The sequence below is a fragment of the Lagopus leucura genome, unplaced genomic scaffold (genome assembly GCF_019238085.1).
Source record: "Lagopus leucura isolate 7727_CA_CO unplaced genomic scaffold, USGS_WTPT01 Super-Scaffold_100021, whole genome shotgun sequence".
NCBI classification, from domain to species: Eukaryota; Metazoa; Chordata; class Aves; order Galliformes; family Phasianidae; genus Lagopus; species Lagopus leucura.
This window is the reverse complement of record NW_024962274.1, coordinates 5,323,897-5,338,858: the sequence shown is the minus strand read 5'-3', so window position 1 is coordinate 5,338,858 and position 14,962 is coordinate 5,323,897. Positions and strand designations below refer to the sequence as shown.

The window sequence follows — 14,962 nt, the reverse complement described above, 5'->3', positions numbered from 1 at the left end:
TTTTGATGACCATAAGTGTCCAATCTAGTGACTTTTACAAACTCAGGCAGAAAAGACGCATCCTCAGACCATTTGATGTAATGAATGTTCTCTCTGACTTTGTTTTTTAAAGAACTATTTTGCTTGTATAGTTTATTTTTAGGTAATAAAATAAAAGTTCAAAAAAGCACTTCCTAGTTCATGTTACTCTGTTAATGACTGTACCAATAAATGATATAATGCCTCTTTCTTTGAAAAATTAGTGCTTTAGCAGTTTTTTTTAACATGTATGCACATCTGTGTATGTGTACAGAACCAATCACTTTTCTTTCTGTTGTCTCCTGTTTTGAAATTATACAAGCATTCTCTGCTGCACAGGAATGGATATATATATTCTAAGGCCCGGTGCTGATAGCCCACTGTTCTGCAGGTGTATTAAATTCCCTCATTCTACCCTAAGAGGACAATTAAGTCTTCTTTCACTGTAGACAGCACTGTGCATAATTCACGCCTTTCTCCTGCAACTCTTTCTTCTGATACAAGACAAATTATCTTTCTGTATCCTACACAGATTTAAACTCTAGCAAATAAAAATAATGAAGTCACTGAATATTACCGATTGACTGTTCGTTTTCTCATCAAGATTAAAAGACCACATTAAAATGTTTCATGGGCTTCTACTGAAACGCCTAAAATAAATTGCCCTTTCACACCGTTAAATGATTAATTTAGTTGGCCCGCAATCAGCTTTATATTTGAAGGTCAAGAATAAGCTTTGTGTAAGTAAAAAGATCTTTCAGTGTAAGATGTGAAAAAAGGTTGGACAGGAGTTTTAAATTATTGAAAAGACAATTGAGATGTATGCAAATGTATTCATATGTTCATATAAAGCTGAAATTCTGTCTATCAATGGCAGTTAATTCTAATGCTTGCTATTTACACAAGTCTTTTCCTTGATTCCAGTACATTTTAGATTCTTTTCCTCCCTGACAATATGTGGTTTTCTCTGCCTACTGAATAAGAATATCTGTTGCTTATTTTCATTATAAAGTTCCTTTTTATTGTCTTATACCTTTGTTTTTCACTGAAGCAGGACAAAACTACTTTAATCAGACAAGAGCTTAAAAGTTGGATTTAGGAATCCTAGATATACTAAACTTTGCATTAAACTGTATATCATCTTGAGTCAAAGCCTGATGAGAAAAGAAGAATTTGAGTACCTTGTAATTGCGATGATAATTAGTTATTGGCATGTATTGTTATAAAAGCAGTAATTCTTTTGCACAGCCTGTATTTGGTAACTACAATAGCTTGGCTGCTATTAGAAACTACAAACCTGAGGATGATGCAGAAAGAGAATAGTATTTGCACCAGGGACAGAGGAAATATGTTTTCAATACCAGATAAGAAGAACAGTAACAAAAGAAAATAAGCTCTTGAGTCAGTTTTTCTAATGTCTGTTGTGGCTGTGGAAGCAGCTGCAGCATGAGAATGGGGCAAATAGAATCTGAAATGAAGAGGTAGAGAAGAAATTGCTAGTTGCCTGCACGGATGAAGGAAACCATTGAGCCTGATTTCATACCATCTGGTCACTTTCTTTTTTTTTTTTTTCTGATAGCTTTGGCAATAGGTAAGAAAAAGAAGAGAATTGCAGATTGGGCTGCTCACATTATCCCTGGCTTTTGCACAGCTGCGAATGCTTCCTCACGAAGGAATACCGTGATGATACCAGCAGTAGTTAGTGTTAGTATTGGATGTGGAATGTTTCTAGACTCCATTGTATTGTCTTCAGAAAGCCTTCCAGGAGGAGTAGAAGGTAGGCTAGGGACAGAGGGATGTTGGCAGTTCATGCTAGGCATGTTGGCTATGGCTTAGAAGAGCATCAAGGATCCCCCTTGGAAACCCCCAAGAAAACAGGGCTTGTGCCTGCTGTGTCCTGAAATGGCAAGAGATGATTTAATATAAGCAAAGGCTACAGAGAGTTTTAATGTAATATGAAGGATGTCAGGGTACAGATAAATGTTATCTGTAAATGGATATATTTTATTAGCAGGTGGCCATAGTGCCAGTAGATGTGTACTTCTGTAGACTTGATGTTGTCTTGTCAGAATCGCCTGGGTGGTGATACCTGCGGGCAAGGGATTCGTTAGCATGGGTTCAGTGGCTTCCTGGTTCAATACTGAAATCGTCTGATATGTCTAAAAATTCTGAGCATTGCCTTTGCTTGATCAAGCTGAGTCTCTTCTGGATGCCAGAACAGTAATTGCAGCACTTCTGCCATTTAACTGACCAGCTAATTTGCATGGTAATTATGTAATAGGGTATTTAAGACTGTCTCTTTGAAGCTGAGATATTAGCTTTATTTATCTGCTTCTTTGTAGCATTGGTGTTTTTATGGTGTTACTGAAACAACCAGTGTCTTTGGAAATCCAAGATGGCTGTTTTCTGAAATGGCGTGTGATGGGAAATCTAAGTTAGTAATCATGATGGGTGAAGAGAGAAATAATCTGTATTGCATTTTTTGAAAAACTGTTTGATAAATTTTAACTTGCAGTAAAAATAAGCACTTTAAAATGTGATCAGTATGACAGAAGTGTTGTTTTTTGCATCTGGGTGGCTAAATATTTCACTTAGGCTTTGACATCTTGTTTTTGCATTTTAAAGTACTGCCTTCTGTGTCCCTGCAGCTTCAGCCCTTTGTTTCGTTAGTAATTTAGATCATTCTTAAATGCCACATCAGATTTCTGTTTAAGATATTTGCACTTCCAAAAACACGTGTACAGAGTGTTCATTTGTTTGTTGCTTTAGTACAGCTGGTGTGTGCTGCCAGTAAGCTGAGCAAAATGGATGAGTGGGATTTTAAATCAAGTACTTAAATAAGACGGAGTGACACGAAGGAAGAAGACTTAACTTGCCACCCACACTCAAGGCCATATCCTGTGTGACTCACAAGAGCAGACTCAGCAGTGACAAAATATTAAGGTGAAGCTTCACATAGGTGAAGCAGGCAGGATTTAGTTAAAATAGCATGTGTTTAAGAACTTTTTTATTTAGCATCATAAAGGAAAACTAAGCCAGTGTGGGTTTACTTTAAGAAGACAAAAATATAGCAGAAACTTTAGCTGCGGTGAAATCAGTTGGGTGGTACTTGACTGTCTTGTTCTCTTATACAGCAGTGTAAGTGGAGATAAAGAAATGCTTGTGCTGCAGGTAGGGCCCAAATGAATGTTCTACTTTTGTACTTTGAGACAGTCACTCACTGTTGTGACAAATGTTTTCTTAAGTTATTTGCTTGAGTGGTCTGGTAACGGAGCTGCTATGTTAAAAGCTTTCTTCAACCTCTTGAAACTTGTTTTCCTTCAAGGCCTTCAGTTGAAGCTTTTACTTGAGAATCTCAACTTCCAAGCCATTTTCTTTTTTAGGAAAATGAGCATAAACTTTAAAATGTGAACTCCTAAGATCGTAATTTGGAAACCAGGGAACAGTTCAGTGGCTGTTGAAGTGAAGCAGTATTACACTTATTTGTCAGACCAGAGAAATTTATTTTGTATTTAAATTGATTTCCCAGTAGAGTATGTGTAATGCACCTCAGCAGCACTGTAAGCATTTGTTCACCGTGTTCAGTAGAGCTCCAGGAAGCCCATCGGAATCCAGGTCCACCAATGCACCTCAGCTGCGTGTGCCCCACCACTGCCTCTCCTATGTGCTGCTGCTCTGCGTTCGCTCCAGCAGAACTGTCAGGTGGTAAAGGATTGAAAGAGAACTGACAGAGCTGGAATGGAGAAGGAATTATTTTCAAACAAAAGATCAGACTGATGATAGCCATCTCCTTTACTCTGAACAAATTCTGATTCCACTGTTCTGGCCAAAGAAGAGGAAGTGCGCAACGGGGCAGCTTTGACAAGGACATTAATGTTGTTGTCAATGATTGTTTATAAAATAAAGGCAAAGACAAAGCTCCCATGAAGTTGGAATTACAGCACCATCTGTAGCACGCTGTGCACCAGCCCAGAACCATGCACTGCTCTGCCATGCTGAGTGACACAGTAAGTTTAATTGTATGCACACATAGTGGAAAAAGACTAATGCAGTTGTAACCTTGCACATTAAGATAATTGGGTGCAACTTCTGTTCAGACTTGTACTGGCTAACGAAAGGCTGAATCACTCTGTTGTAGATAATATAGATAAGAAGAAACAAGTATTTGTCATAGGGTGTTATTGTCGGCCCTTGGGCAAGTGTTTTCAGTTTGGATTTGCATTTTTTTATGGAGTTGGGTGGAGAGAGTAGCTTCATACTGAGTGTGCTGTCACTGAGCTAAGTTAAGGTCCTTTATTCCCTTTGAGGGTATTACGAAGTCACGGGCTTGTCGGGAGATGGAAACTTCTGTAGCAGCTGTGGAAGCATGCACCAGTGCTTACTGCTGCCTGGCATCAACTTGAATGTGTCCCACTGAGGATTACCGTGCAAATGCTTCATACTTTGCAGAACTAGATCTTAATGCTAACCACTAATGAGCAATGATACTGCATTGTACTTAAAAATTAATTTATCTAAAACCTTTTTTTTTTTTTAAATGTGAGGTGATGGTTTTCATGTTGAAAGAATGCTCAAGTATTGGGAATTAATTGTTGGTTAATACTTATTCTATTTGAATGAAGTCATCCAAAGTATGAAAGTTGGTGTTCCTACTGTAAATCCTCAGTTGCTATTACAGAGAGAATTCCTGGGTGTTAAATGTGCGTCAGACTTGGAGCTGCCATTTAGGAGGTGCCTCATACTGAAAATTTGAGTCCCTTGTGTTTGTATGTATGTGGAACTGATATGTAGTATTTTCTATTGATTATTGTTAGGTAGAAGCAACTGTGGACAACACTTGTTGCTGTTAGAAGATGGAGAACAACGTAACTACTATCTCTCGTGAAGAACTTGAAGAACTAAGAGAAGCGTTCAATAAGATAGGTATGTTTTGACTAAGACAATCATAAGGTTGCCAGTAACACAGCAGAGCCATGTATTCTTTTGCAGAAGAAATCTTTATGGATCAGTTTTTGATAGCACTGTTTGGTTTTTTTTTTTCCCAACAATGACTAAGAAAATAGAAACGCTTATTTTAAAACTTCTTTTCATTGAAACTGTATGTTTGTTCACATCTTTGAATTTCAGCAATTAAATCACATAAATTAACTGCACTTTTCATGCTGAACAGTTGCAATGTTTCTGCTATTGTATTTGCAGTATTTGTAGGTCTCAAAATTCAGTTATTGGAACTTGTTAAATCTGAAGAAAATTTTGCTTTGGTAAAACTCCTAAATATTTTCATCCTTATTATTGATGTGGATAACTGACTCAGTTTCTGCTTGCCTTGCATTCTTTCAAATAGTAATTTCTCTTCTAGTTTGGATGTAATTTGACGTTTTAAGTTAACTAAAATAAATAAATAAAACAATAGTTGTCTTAGCAACAGCCAAAATCGGTGTCAGTACCTCCAAAATGTACTTGGAGAGAAAATAATCCTACTTTAAACAAGTGAAAAGTTTATTGTAGGGCTAAGGCATGGGAATCACTTGATTAAAAACTGTGAAACAGCTTAAGCCAAAAAGTCTTTGGTATTAGATCCCTCCAGTTCAGGAAAGAGACTACTAGCAAGCTCTGTATTAGAAATGTGTAACTTTGTGAGTAATGTGGAAAACATAAAATGGGTATTATTCTGTTTCTGTAAATGCAGGTGTCAGGAGGTATCCACTAAAGCATGAGGAAGTTTAAAACAAGAAACAGTGACTTTTACTCATGACAAATAATAAAACTGTGAACAGACACTGTTGACACTGTTTTTGAGGGCAAAAATGTCTAGAAATGCTAAAGGAGTAAGATGATGTCCTTTGAAGATAATTTGTGAATTTGTCATAAACATAATCATCCTGATGCAGTGTGTAGCTCAGGATAGCTATAGCCTCCAGGAGCTGGAAGGACAGACCGAAGAAATACCTTTGTGTACATCTGTCAGTATAGGGACACCTGTTTGGGTAGGTGGCTGCTCATTGTGGGTGCTGGACAGCTTGTTTCACACCATCTGCACTCTACTTGCCAAAAATCATTTCTTTCCTTACCCTAATATATGCTTTCTGTAAAACATAATAAATATAATGTAGCTTTTCATTTCAGTATCTTTGTGAATGAATTGCTTGTAGCAGCATTGGTAAGCTAAAAGAAAATGGATGTATTTATGTCTCTGCTTGTCACTGTGCAAATTATCTCAGTAAAAGATGAACTCAGAGAACTAACATGGCCAGTAATCCAAGTGAGATGGGAGCGTGTCTTCTGCTCTTTAGACCACACCTGTTATTGTATGTGTTGTTATGTGCCTGATGGGTAAGCCAGACAGTGGATGGATTAGTACCTGCAAACAAAGCTTCACTGTTCAGTGGTTTGTGAACTGTGGGTTGTATCCAGAATAAAAAATGTCATTATTACCTTTTTTTAACCTTTTGTTAGCACTGCTTTCTTATGAAGCAATGCAGAAGCTAGTTAGTTTGGATTGCATGGAAATTAGTGAATAAGAGTTAGCTATGGCTAACTATGGCTATGAGATCAAAGCATAGTTCTCTACTTGCCCCTCTTTAATGGGCTATATATTCATTCACTCTGGTATTACTTGCTGAGTTCTGATCTTAGAAAAAAAATGAAAGGCATATTTACTAGTGAATCCAAAAAACAAAGGTGGAAGCCCAGATTTATTAGAAAAGTGGCCAGTTTACCTTCAGTCTGTTTCTGACTCCTGTTACTCATGACACTCTCTTTAGTTACTTAGATCACTTGTGGATATGCTGTTAATTCACATTTTTGAGAACTTTGATGTGTTGATGAGACTGAAAATTGTTAAGCATGAAAACAATGGACATTATGTCCAGCACGAGTTAAGCTGGTTATGATTTCTTATGCTTTACTGAACGTTGTAGTCAATGGACAATTGCTGTGCATAAAGGTACTTTCCATTGAGTAGACCTTGAAATACAGGTGCAATTATTTTAATAGGTGTACTTAAACTCTGCTTTTATAAGTACGTGTTTACAGATAAGTGTGTTTAAAAAAAAAAAAAAAACTTAAAATGTGTTTATTTATGCAATACATTAGACAAGAGTATTTTAGGTCTTTTAAATGGTGCTTTATTGTATTAAGCATTCAACAGCTTTCTGTACTCAGATTGGCCTAAGATCAGAGAATTTGTATTACTCACAACCGAAGAGCAGAAATATTACGAGTTGCACTGAATTTGTGTTTTTATGTGATGTGGCCATTCCCTTTCTTGTACAACTGTGGAGCTGCACCACGTCTTGCTGAAAAAAGCATTCTGATTCTGTCTGTACGTGGATGTTATTGCTGTGATTTCGGGAGCCCACTGTAAGCAAAGGAAGCAGCACAGATTGCTACCAACAGAGCCAGTCAATAGATTAAGCAAGGTCACCTTTAATAAATAAATACAGATCATCCTGGATTTATTCTTCACAATTAAGCCTTATCGCATCAAAAGTTTTCAAGACAAAATCTCTATCAGGTATTAGGATAAGAAACAAAGTTTAGACTCATGTAGAGTTTTTGTGAGTGTTTTAACAAACATTTGCATCAGATCTGAATTTGCTAATTGCAGATAAAATAATACTGACAGAACATTATAATTGATCTTTCTTTCACTTTAAGATTTTCTTGAGAATTTTGTTAGTCTTAAAAAAAAAAAAAAAAAAAAAGCTTAAATGTTGCTATCTACTGATTTGCTATTTTGTCATCTCTGTGCTTTTGGATTGTAAGATAGTTCCTGAGAAAATACAGAGCAAGATGTCACATCTCCCATCTGGTTGTGTGTAATCCACAAGTATTCCTTCATGCTTATGTGTGTATGTGATGAGGTCACAGGAAGAAATATTATTTTCCTACAGCTGTATTTCTTGCGTTTTATTTCTTTTCAACAGTTATTCTACTAGATTTTAATAAAACCAGCTTGTGTTTTCACTTTGCAGATATTGACAACAGTGGATATGTGAGTGACTATGAGCTTCAAGACCTGTTTAAAGAAGCAAGCCTACCTTTGCCTGGTTACAAAGTCCGGGAGATCATAGAAAAGATTTTTGCAGTAACAGATAGCAACAAAGATGGGAAAATAAACTTTGAAGAATTTGTCTCTGTAAGACGTTCCTTTTGGACTTTCTTTAGTTCAGTTTTTTGGTCTTTAGAAAATGAATATGAACTAATTATTAAGCAACTTTTAAAGGAATATAATGTGATGTTCTTTAATGTGCATGGTGTGCTTAAAAATCTACATGTGATATGCATCTACAGTGTATTAAGGGATGTGTGAGCTGGGTACAGGAAAGTCTCTTTCAGTAGCTCTCTCCAACTTTGCAGAAAGTGCCCTTTAAGAGAACTGCTATTAATATCATAACAAATATAATGTTTAGGTTGAAATACAAAGGTAATGTTATGCTGCTCTACCATCAGCTCCTTTAAATACCCAACTGCTGGTTCTTTCTACCGTGCATCCTGTAATCATAGTGCTATGTCAGATGTTACTTTGCCTGTCTCATATGATGGGAGTCTCTGTACCATCTAAAAATATATTTTCTTAATATCAGTTTCAATTTCCTTAAAAGCTAAGAGCTGGACTACAGATTTAAGAAACTCTTGGTCAACTGTTGCCCTGGTGATAGAGTTGTTCATTAGATACCAGCCTTTGAGATCTATTTTGTGATACACTAATGTTTATGCTACTGTATTCAATATCTCAGTGGCTACTTCTTATGGTGATCAAGACAAGGTTTTTTTGACCAAAATTACAGTGAGCACATTTGAAGTGCTTAGGTTTTTTTTTTTTCTAATGTAGGTCACAGTACTTTAAGAGAACCAAAAACTTTTGAAGCTGTTGGTTTGTGTGTGTTTGGTGATGGTTAGCTTTTGTTTTGTATTTATAGTATTGCTGCTAATTGCAGGAGGTTGCTTATTTAACTAGTGACTGTTTCCTTACAAGATTCTGATTTGCACTGGTTCATAGGTGAGGTACAACTATTTGATCCAAGTTTTGAACTGTATCTGTAACATAGTTATATATAACAGAATTATATCTCTTACCTAAACTTCACTGTCAGTTCTGAGATCTCTACAGCACAAATTCAGGATGAATCACTATATCTAATGTGGTTTATGTTGTAGGCCCTTGGAAAAAATCAGTCCACTTGCTTAAGGGCACGTGTACTTACTTGTGGTGTAGTAACTTTTTTGCTGCAAAGCTTATAGTGAAGCAAGTAGAAGAAATATGCTCTAGTTGAAAATGTGTTTTCAGGAGTTACTGTAAATAACAAAGGTAGGCAGGTCCTTTACTGATTCTTGAGGACTTAATTTCGAACAGTTACTTAAGTATTAAATCATGAATTATCAATCACAAAATGCGCTCTGTCTTTCTTATTCCAGTTAATTCAGGAATTGAAAAGTAAAGATGTTAGCAAGTCTTACAGAAAGTCAATAAACAAGAAGGTGGGTATTACAGCACTTGGAGGAACATCAGCAATATCTACTGAGGGGACACAGCATTCTTATTCAGGTAACAAATTTAGACTCCTTTTCAGTTTTAGTGGAGAGAAATTGACTCATCTAGAGTGCAGTTCATCTGACCTAGTCTAGATTATGATAAGATGAACTGTACACTAGAATTTCATGTCTGAGGAATGTGATGAGGTTCAACAAGAGCAAGTGTAGGGTCTTGCACCTGGGGAGGAAGAGCTGTGTGCATCAGTACAGGTTAGGGGCTGACCTGCTGGAGGGAAGCTCTGCTGAAAAGGACCTGCTGTGAATTTTCTTGCTTTCCTTGAGAAAATCACCAGTTGTTCAGAGGGTGCAGTAAGGCAAAGATAAGTGTGTTACAGCCATTTTCCTTTCCATGTCTGGCTCCTATGAAGCTAAGGAGCTTTACTGCAGATGAACCTCTTTAGTCTAAATCTGGTGTTAAGTGGTACTTGTTCATGGAAATGAAAATAACTTGTTTCACTGATATTTTTCTTTTCAGAGGAAGAAAAAGTTGCTTTTGTTAATTGGATAAATAAAGCTCTACAAGATGACCCAGACTGTAAGCACATTCTCCCCATGAACCCATCAGATGCTAGCCTTTTTAAATCCCTTGCAGATGGCATTCTTCTTTGGTGAGTGTGAGGCTTCATGAAAGAGAAGAAACTATTCTTGAAGGTTAAGTGCTGAGCACAGTGATATGGATTGAAAACCCCTGGCAGGCTTTAACATCAGGACTTGGCTAATAAATATTTTAACCAGTGTGTAGGATGGGGAAAAGTCTGTTCGCCTGTAGAAATTTTGTTTTTTCTACATTTTCATGTGACTCAATGTATATATATTACAGAAGTTTTTTTTCTCTTCTGATCAATAATCATAAATGCCAGAAATGTACAGGTTATTTATAAGGGAGATAATTACGCAGTTTGCTTATTCATTAGATGATATAATTAGAAGTCTTTACAACTTGAAATATAAAGTTACTAGATGTACTAAATCATAGGATGGAAGGAATAGAAATCTGAGTTAAATCTGTTGCAAAGAGTGCATCTTTCAGCTCTACTCTGCTGTGATTTTGTATTTAGTAATAGTTCTTAGCACGATGGTAACAAAGCTGTAGATCATCATGGATACAGAATATTGTAGGAATGCAGTCCCGAAGAATTACTTAGTACAAATATTTTCTCTTGAGACCATTTAACTCTGAGTAGTTTACAGTTACAATCTCTCGCTATCTTTATTTGATAACAGGGGTGTGGTCTGTTAGTATAAAATCGCTCACATTTCTTTAAGTAGTATTATGTAAGAGTTTTCTATATAAATGTACAATTATTTAAGGAGAAAAGGTTTAGAGGTCATGGTTGTCTTTTTACTTTTAATCTTGTCAGACATTAACATTTGAAACTAGCTGTAAATATTTCATAAGCAATAGTGAAATATCTGTGAAGTGAAAAAAATGAATAAACTGACTTTTCTTTCTTAGCAAAATGATTAACTTTTCACAACCAGATACAATTGATGAAAGGGCTATTAATAAGAAGAAACTAACTCCTTTCACTATTTCTGTAAGTAAATCTACTGCTTGAGTCTTCTAATCTCTACTTAATTGAGGAAGATGTGTCAGCAAAAGTGATCTACAGAGACAGAATAAGCATACATAGTGTATCAGTGCACTGGGAAGGAAAAAAAGTAATATGGCAGCTGTCTTTTTCTCCTTAGAATTTTTCATCTGTTTCAATCATTGACTTTACTTTTAGCATCAACATGTTGAATTGCTGTGATTTTTTTTTTTTAAATACAGTTTGCTCAATTACAATTTGAGATGCTTGAATAAACATCAGGCTGTGTAAGGGCCAAAAAGATGACTGATGACAACAATCTCCTTCATAGGACAAAATTCCATATTAACACATTTCTCCACAATATGAAGTCCCTGGTGTTTTGAACAGTATTTTCTAATTTGTATATGTGATTCTTTTGCACTATAAGTAAGGCTTTGATTTGTGATCGAAGCAGTGGAAGGTGATCCATAATTTTTCAGTGGGTGCACGTTAAGCAGTATGAATAATGTTTTCAATTATCTTTTGATGAGACATATCAGTCCATGAAAAATCTCTTGCTGTATAATGGTTACCATTGAACTAATCACTGCTATTTGTAGCTTCAGAAACTTTTAGAAAATTTTGTTTTAATATGAACAAATCTACTAAGGTTCACATCCTCATAAACATATAAAATGTTGCTATTCCAAATAGGAAAACTTAAACCTCGCTCTGAACTCAGCATCTGCAATTGGCTGTACAGTGGTCAATATTGGATCACAAGATTTGCAAGAAGGAAAACCACACTTGGTATTGGGTCTCTTGTGGCAGATAATTAAAGTTGGTCTTTTTGCTGATATTGAGATCTCTAGAAATGAAGGTAAGAGTAATGCCAACTCTGGCAGTTCGTGGAGTTCTAAAATTAACTGCTTAGGAACCATGGTGGCAGTGATTTCTTTCAAACTTCTTTTCAGCTCTCATTGCTTTGCTAAATGAAGGGGAAGAACTGGATCAGTTAATGAAGCTTTCCCCAGAAGAGCTCTTGTTACGATGGGTGAACTACCATCTGACCAATGCAGGGTGGCAGAAAATCAGTAACTTCAGTCAAGACATTAGGGTATGTTGTTATCATTGATAATTTAATATAGTGGTATTAAAGCATGCCATGCATAGAAAACAGATGAGCCAGATCAGGAGTATTTAGAATATTAACCATCTGCTTTTTCTATATGTATGTTAATCCTACATTTTTTCAACAAGGAAAGAACATTTCCATCTCATTCTGTTCAGTGGCTCGTACTGCATATTTTCACACCACAGTGCAAAGTGATCATTTCCAACAGGGCCGTATTCAGGACAGTTTCAATGTTCCAATTTTTTTATTAGAACAACTTAGGACAATTTGTATTACCCAATTAGTTGCCTTTTTACTTGGCCATCTTTCTCTGCTCCTGGATTTGCAGACACCCATAATTTCTTTCTTTTCTTCTTTTAAGGAAGAAGAGTATGACTTAAAAGCCTCTCTTGGTGCATATGTGCTAATGTTTATTGCATTTTGTACCTAGCATTTTTACAGAAGAATAGGAAGCAATTTATGGAAAGAAGAATTATTCAGAGAGGTTTCTGAGGTAGCTTCTATTGATCCAAGGATTGAGCAGCCCCTTTCAATCACTGTTTTGCTGATGTTCCAATTTAATGACCCAAGACATACTGGTTCCTCATGCTCATTTTCAGTCATTCTGTATGAGGTATGCAGAGTACATTAGTAAGTCCACTTCAAGAAACAGAGAAAAAAACTTTTAAAAATAAAGAAAATGAGCCAGATTCCCTGTGGTGGTAAGACACCTTTTCTGCTCACTGAAGAAAAAATCAGATTAACTGCTAGTTAGTAGCTTTTTTTGGTGTTACTGAGAAGGCTAATATTAAAGCAAACTAGGGTTTTGTATGAAAACTGCTTAGAGATTAGAGATGTCATATGCTATGTCAGAAAAGTATTAAATACTTTCAAAACTACTAGGTTATTGGTTTTGCTGGTTTCTTTGTGGGGGGGGAAATAAGAGAAGAGTACTAAAAACTGAATTTGTCACTAGATTAATCTTGAAAGAACCACTTGGTCTTATTTTTAATTCTTTTTACTTAGTCCATTCAGAAAGAAAAGTCTAAGAAAGTGTTGGTTTAAAAAGAAGTGTGAATGAATAAAACAACACAGAAAAAAATTCCAGGTTTTTTTTTGTTTCGTATTTTTGTGGGTAACCTATATAAATTTGCATTCATTGTAGATCGCTAGTTCAGATCCAGCAGCATTAATGTAACTAGCACTGTCCAGAACAATCAGCTAACATTACTGTTCTTTTATCTGGCTTAACAAGTTCTATGTGAATGCTATAATAAAATGGTTCAAAATCCATATTCACTGTAATTAGAGTGGCATACTTCTGACTTATGTGGCTTTTCAATCAGACTGTAATAGCAGCATATAGCAATGAAAAGCTATATATTTGCTCAATTTCTTAACATCATGCTTCTGTTGCAGGATTCCAGAGCGTACTACCATCTGTTAAATCAGATTGCACCCAAAGGAGGTGACGCTAATGAAATGCATGTTAAAATTGACTTTTCAGGGTTTAATGTAAGTATCCTGAAATCTGAAAAACAGAATGAAATTTTGAGACTGTATATGTATCCAACATCCTAGCAGCAAGGCTGTCTCAGAATCCCATTTGGCTTTTGTAAAGCATATGCAACCTCAGTGAGATTCCTCAATGCCATGGAAGATGAAAGGGGAAAAAAAAGCTCTAGTAAAGTTCCAGAGCACGGCTGAAACAAGATTATGCATCCTCCAGTCCAAATTTTTGAGCTGCTTTACTTATGTTAGTGTCCAGCTATATTATGGGGTTGGGTCCTCTGATGTGAACGTTACAATATCCTGCTTCTGTTCTGTTGGAATTAAAGCAAGGAAAAAAGGGTATTTTAATCTTTCCTCAGGCTAAATAGCGTTCAGAGAGAACGTGCTAGTCTTTCCAATAAACAGCTTGGAAGTGAAGTGTTTCCTTGTGAGTTGTAAAGGAATAGGACTGCTGAAAAGCCTATCTAGATGTTGAAAACACTTTTCTTCAGGCTACTTAGTGATGCTGTTTGGAAGGTTTACTTGGAGAATGCATTCAATACAAAATTGAACTGACTGCCTACAATATATGTATAAATCTTAAATGAAACCTCATTATTTGCTGTAATAAGGAAAACTCAACTGAAAATTATGTGTGCAAAATTTTCCATTATAACTGAGTTTCAGTCGTTTCAAATTCCTTCAAGAAGAAAGATTTACTTGTTGTTTTAGTTTCCATGAGGAGTGAGAAAGAATGGTGGGGTTTTGTTGCTTTTTTCCCCAGTAATTTTCTATAGCTTATAGCTCATTACAGAAAAATGATTATATAAACCATTATCATTATCAGTATCATTATCAGTAACATGCATTTTTGTTCTACGGTAAAGTTATGGTTGAGTGTAATGGCTTTGAGTTACTGACTTTATTCCAATAGTAAATCAATTATTAATTTCCCTCTAAATATTAACTTCCTAGTGCTGTGAAGAAAAGAGGCAAAAAGTATGTGCTACGCAGTTCTGAATTCTTAATTATTCTAGCTAGATTAATATTAAAGAAAAAGCAATTATAAGCAAATTATCTTTTCATACACCTTGCACATTACACCAACTGAAAAGATTTGGAGGGAAAGTATTTGAAGGAAAACAAGGTGATGTTCTGAAAAGTCCAGACTCTTTTAAAAAGGATTTTGGAGATCATCTGTAATTTACTGTATTTGAGAATATCACTCTAAAGCAGAGATGATGAACCTATGGCCCATGTTTCGGAATGCATGGCGAGGGAATCAACA

The 14,962-nt window shown here is 35.9% G+C and overlaps 1 protein-coding gene across 2 annotated transcripts in view; it reads left to right on the top strand.

Annotated features, from left to right (window-relative positions):
* Window positions 1-14,962, top strand: part of PLS1 (plastin 1) — a 38,445-nt gene that overhangs the window by 12,645 nt on the left and 10,838 nt on the right. The window contains exons 1-9 of one of the 2 annotated variants that reach the window (XM_042878318.1): window positions 3,995-4,025; window positions 4,833-4,941; window positions 7,995-8,158; window positions 9,439-9,568; window positions 10,031-10,163; window positions 11,012-11,093; window positions 11,784-11,949; window positions 12,044-12,186; window positions 13,603-13,698. In XM_042878318.1, the coding sequence (XP_042734252.1) occupies window positions 4,872-4,941; window positions 7,995-8,158; window positions 9,439-9,568; window positions 10,031-10,163; window positions 11,012-11,093; window positions 11,784-11,949; window positions 12,044-12,186; window positions 13,603-13,698 (984 nt within the window). In that variant the 5' untranslated portion in view covers window positions 3,995-4,025; window positions 4,833-4,871. Of the gene's footprint in view, window positions 1-3,994; window positions 4,026-4,832; window positions 4,942-7,994; window positions 8,159-9,438; window positions 9,569-10,030; window positions 10,164-11,011; window positions 11,094-11,783; window positions 11,950-12,043; window positions 12,187-13,602; window positions 13,699-14,962 lie in introns of those variants that run through there. The other variant, XM_042878317.1, reaches the window with a different exon arrangement.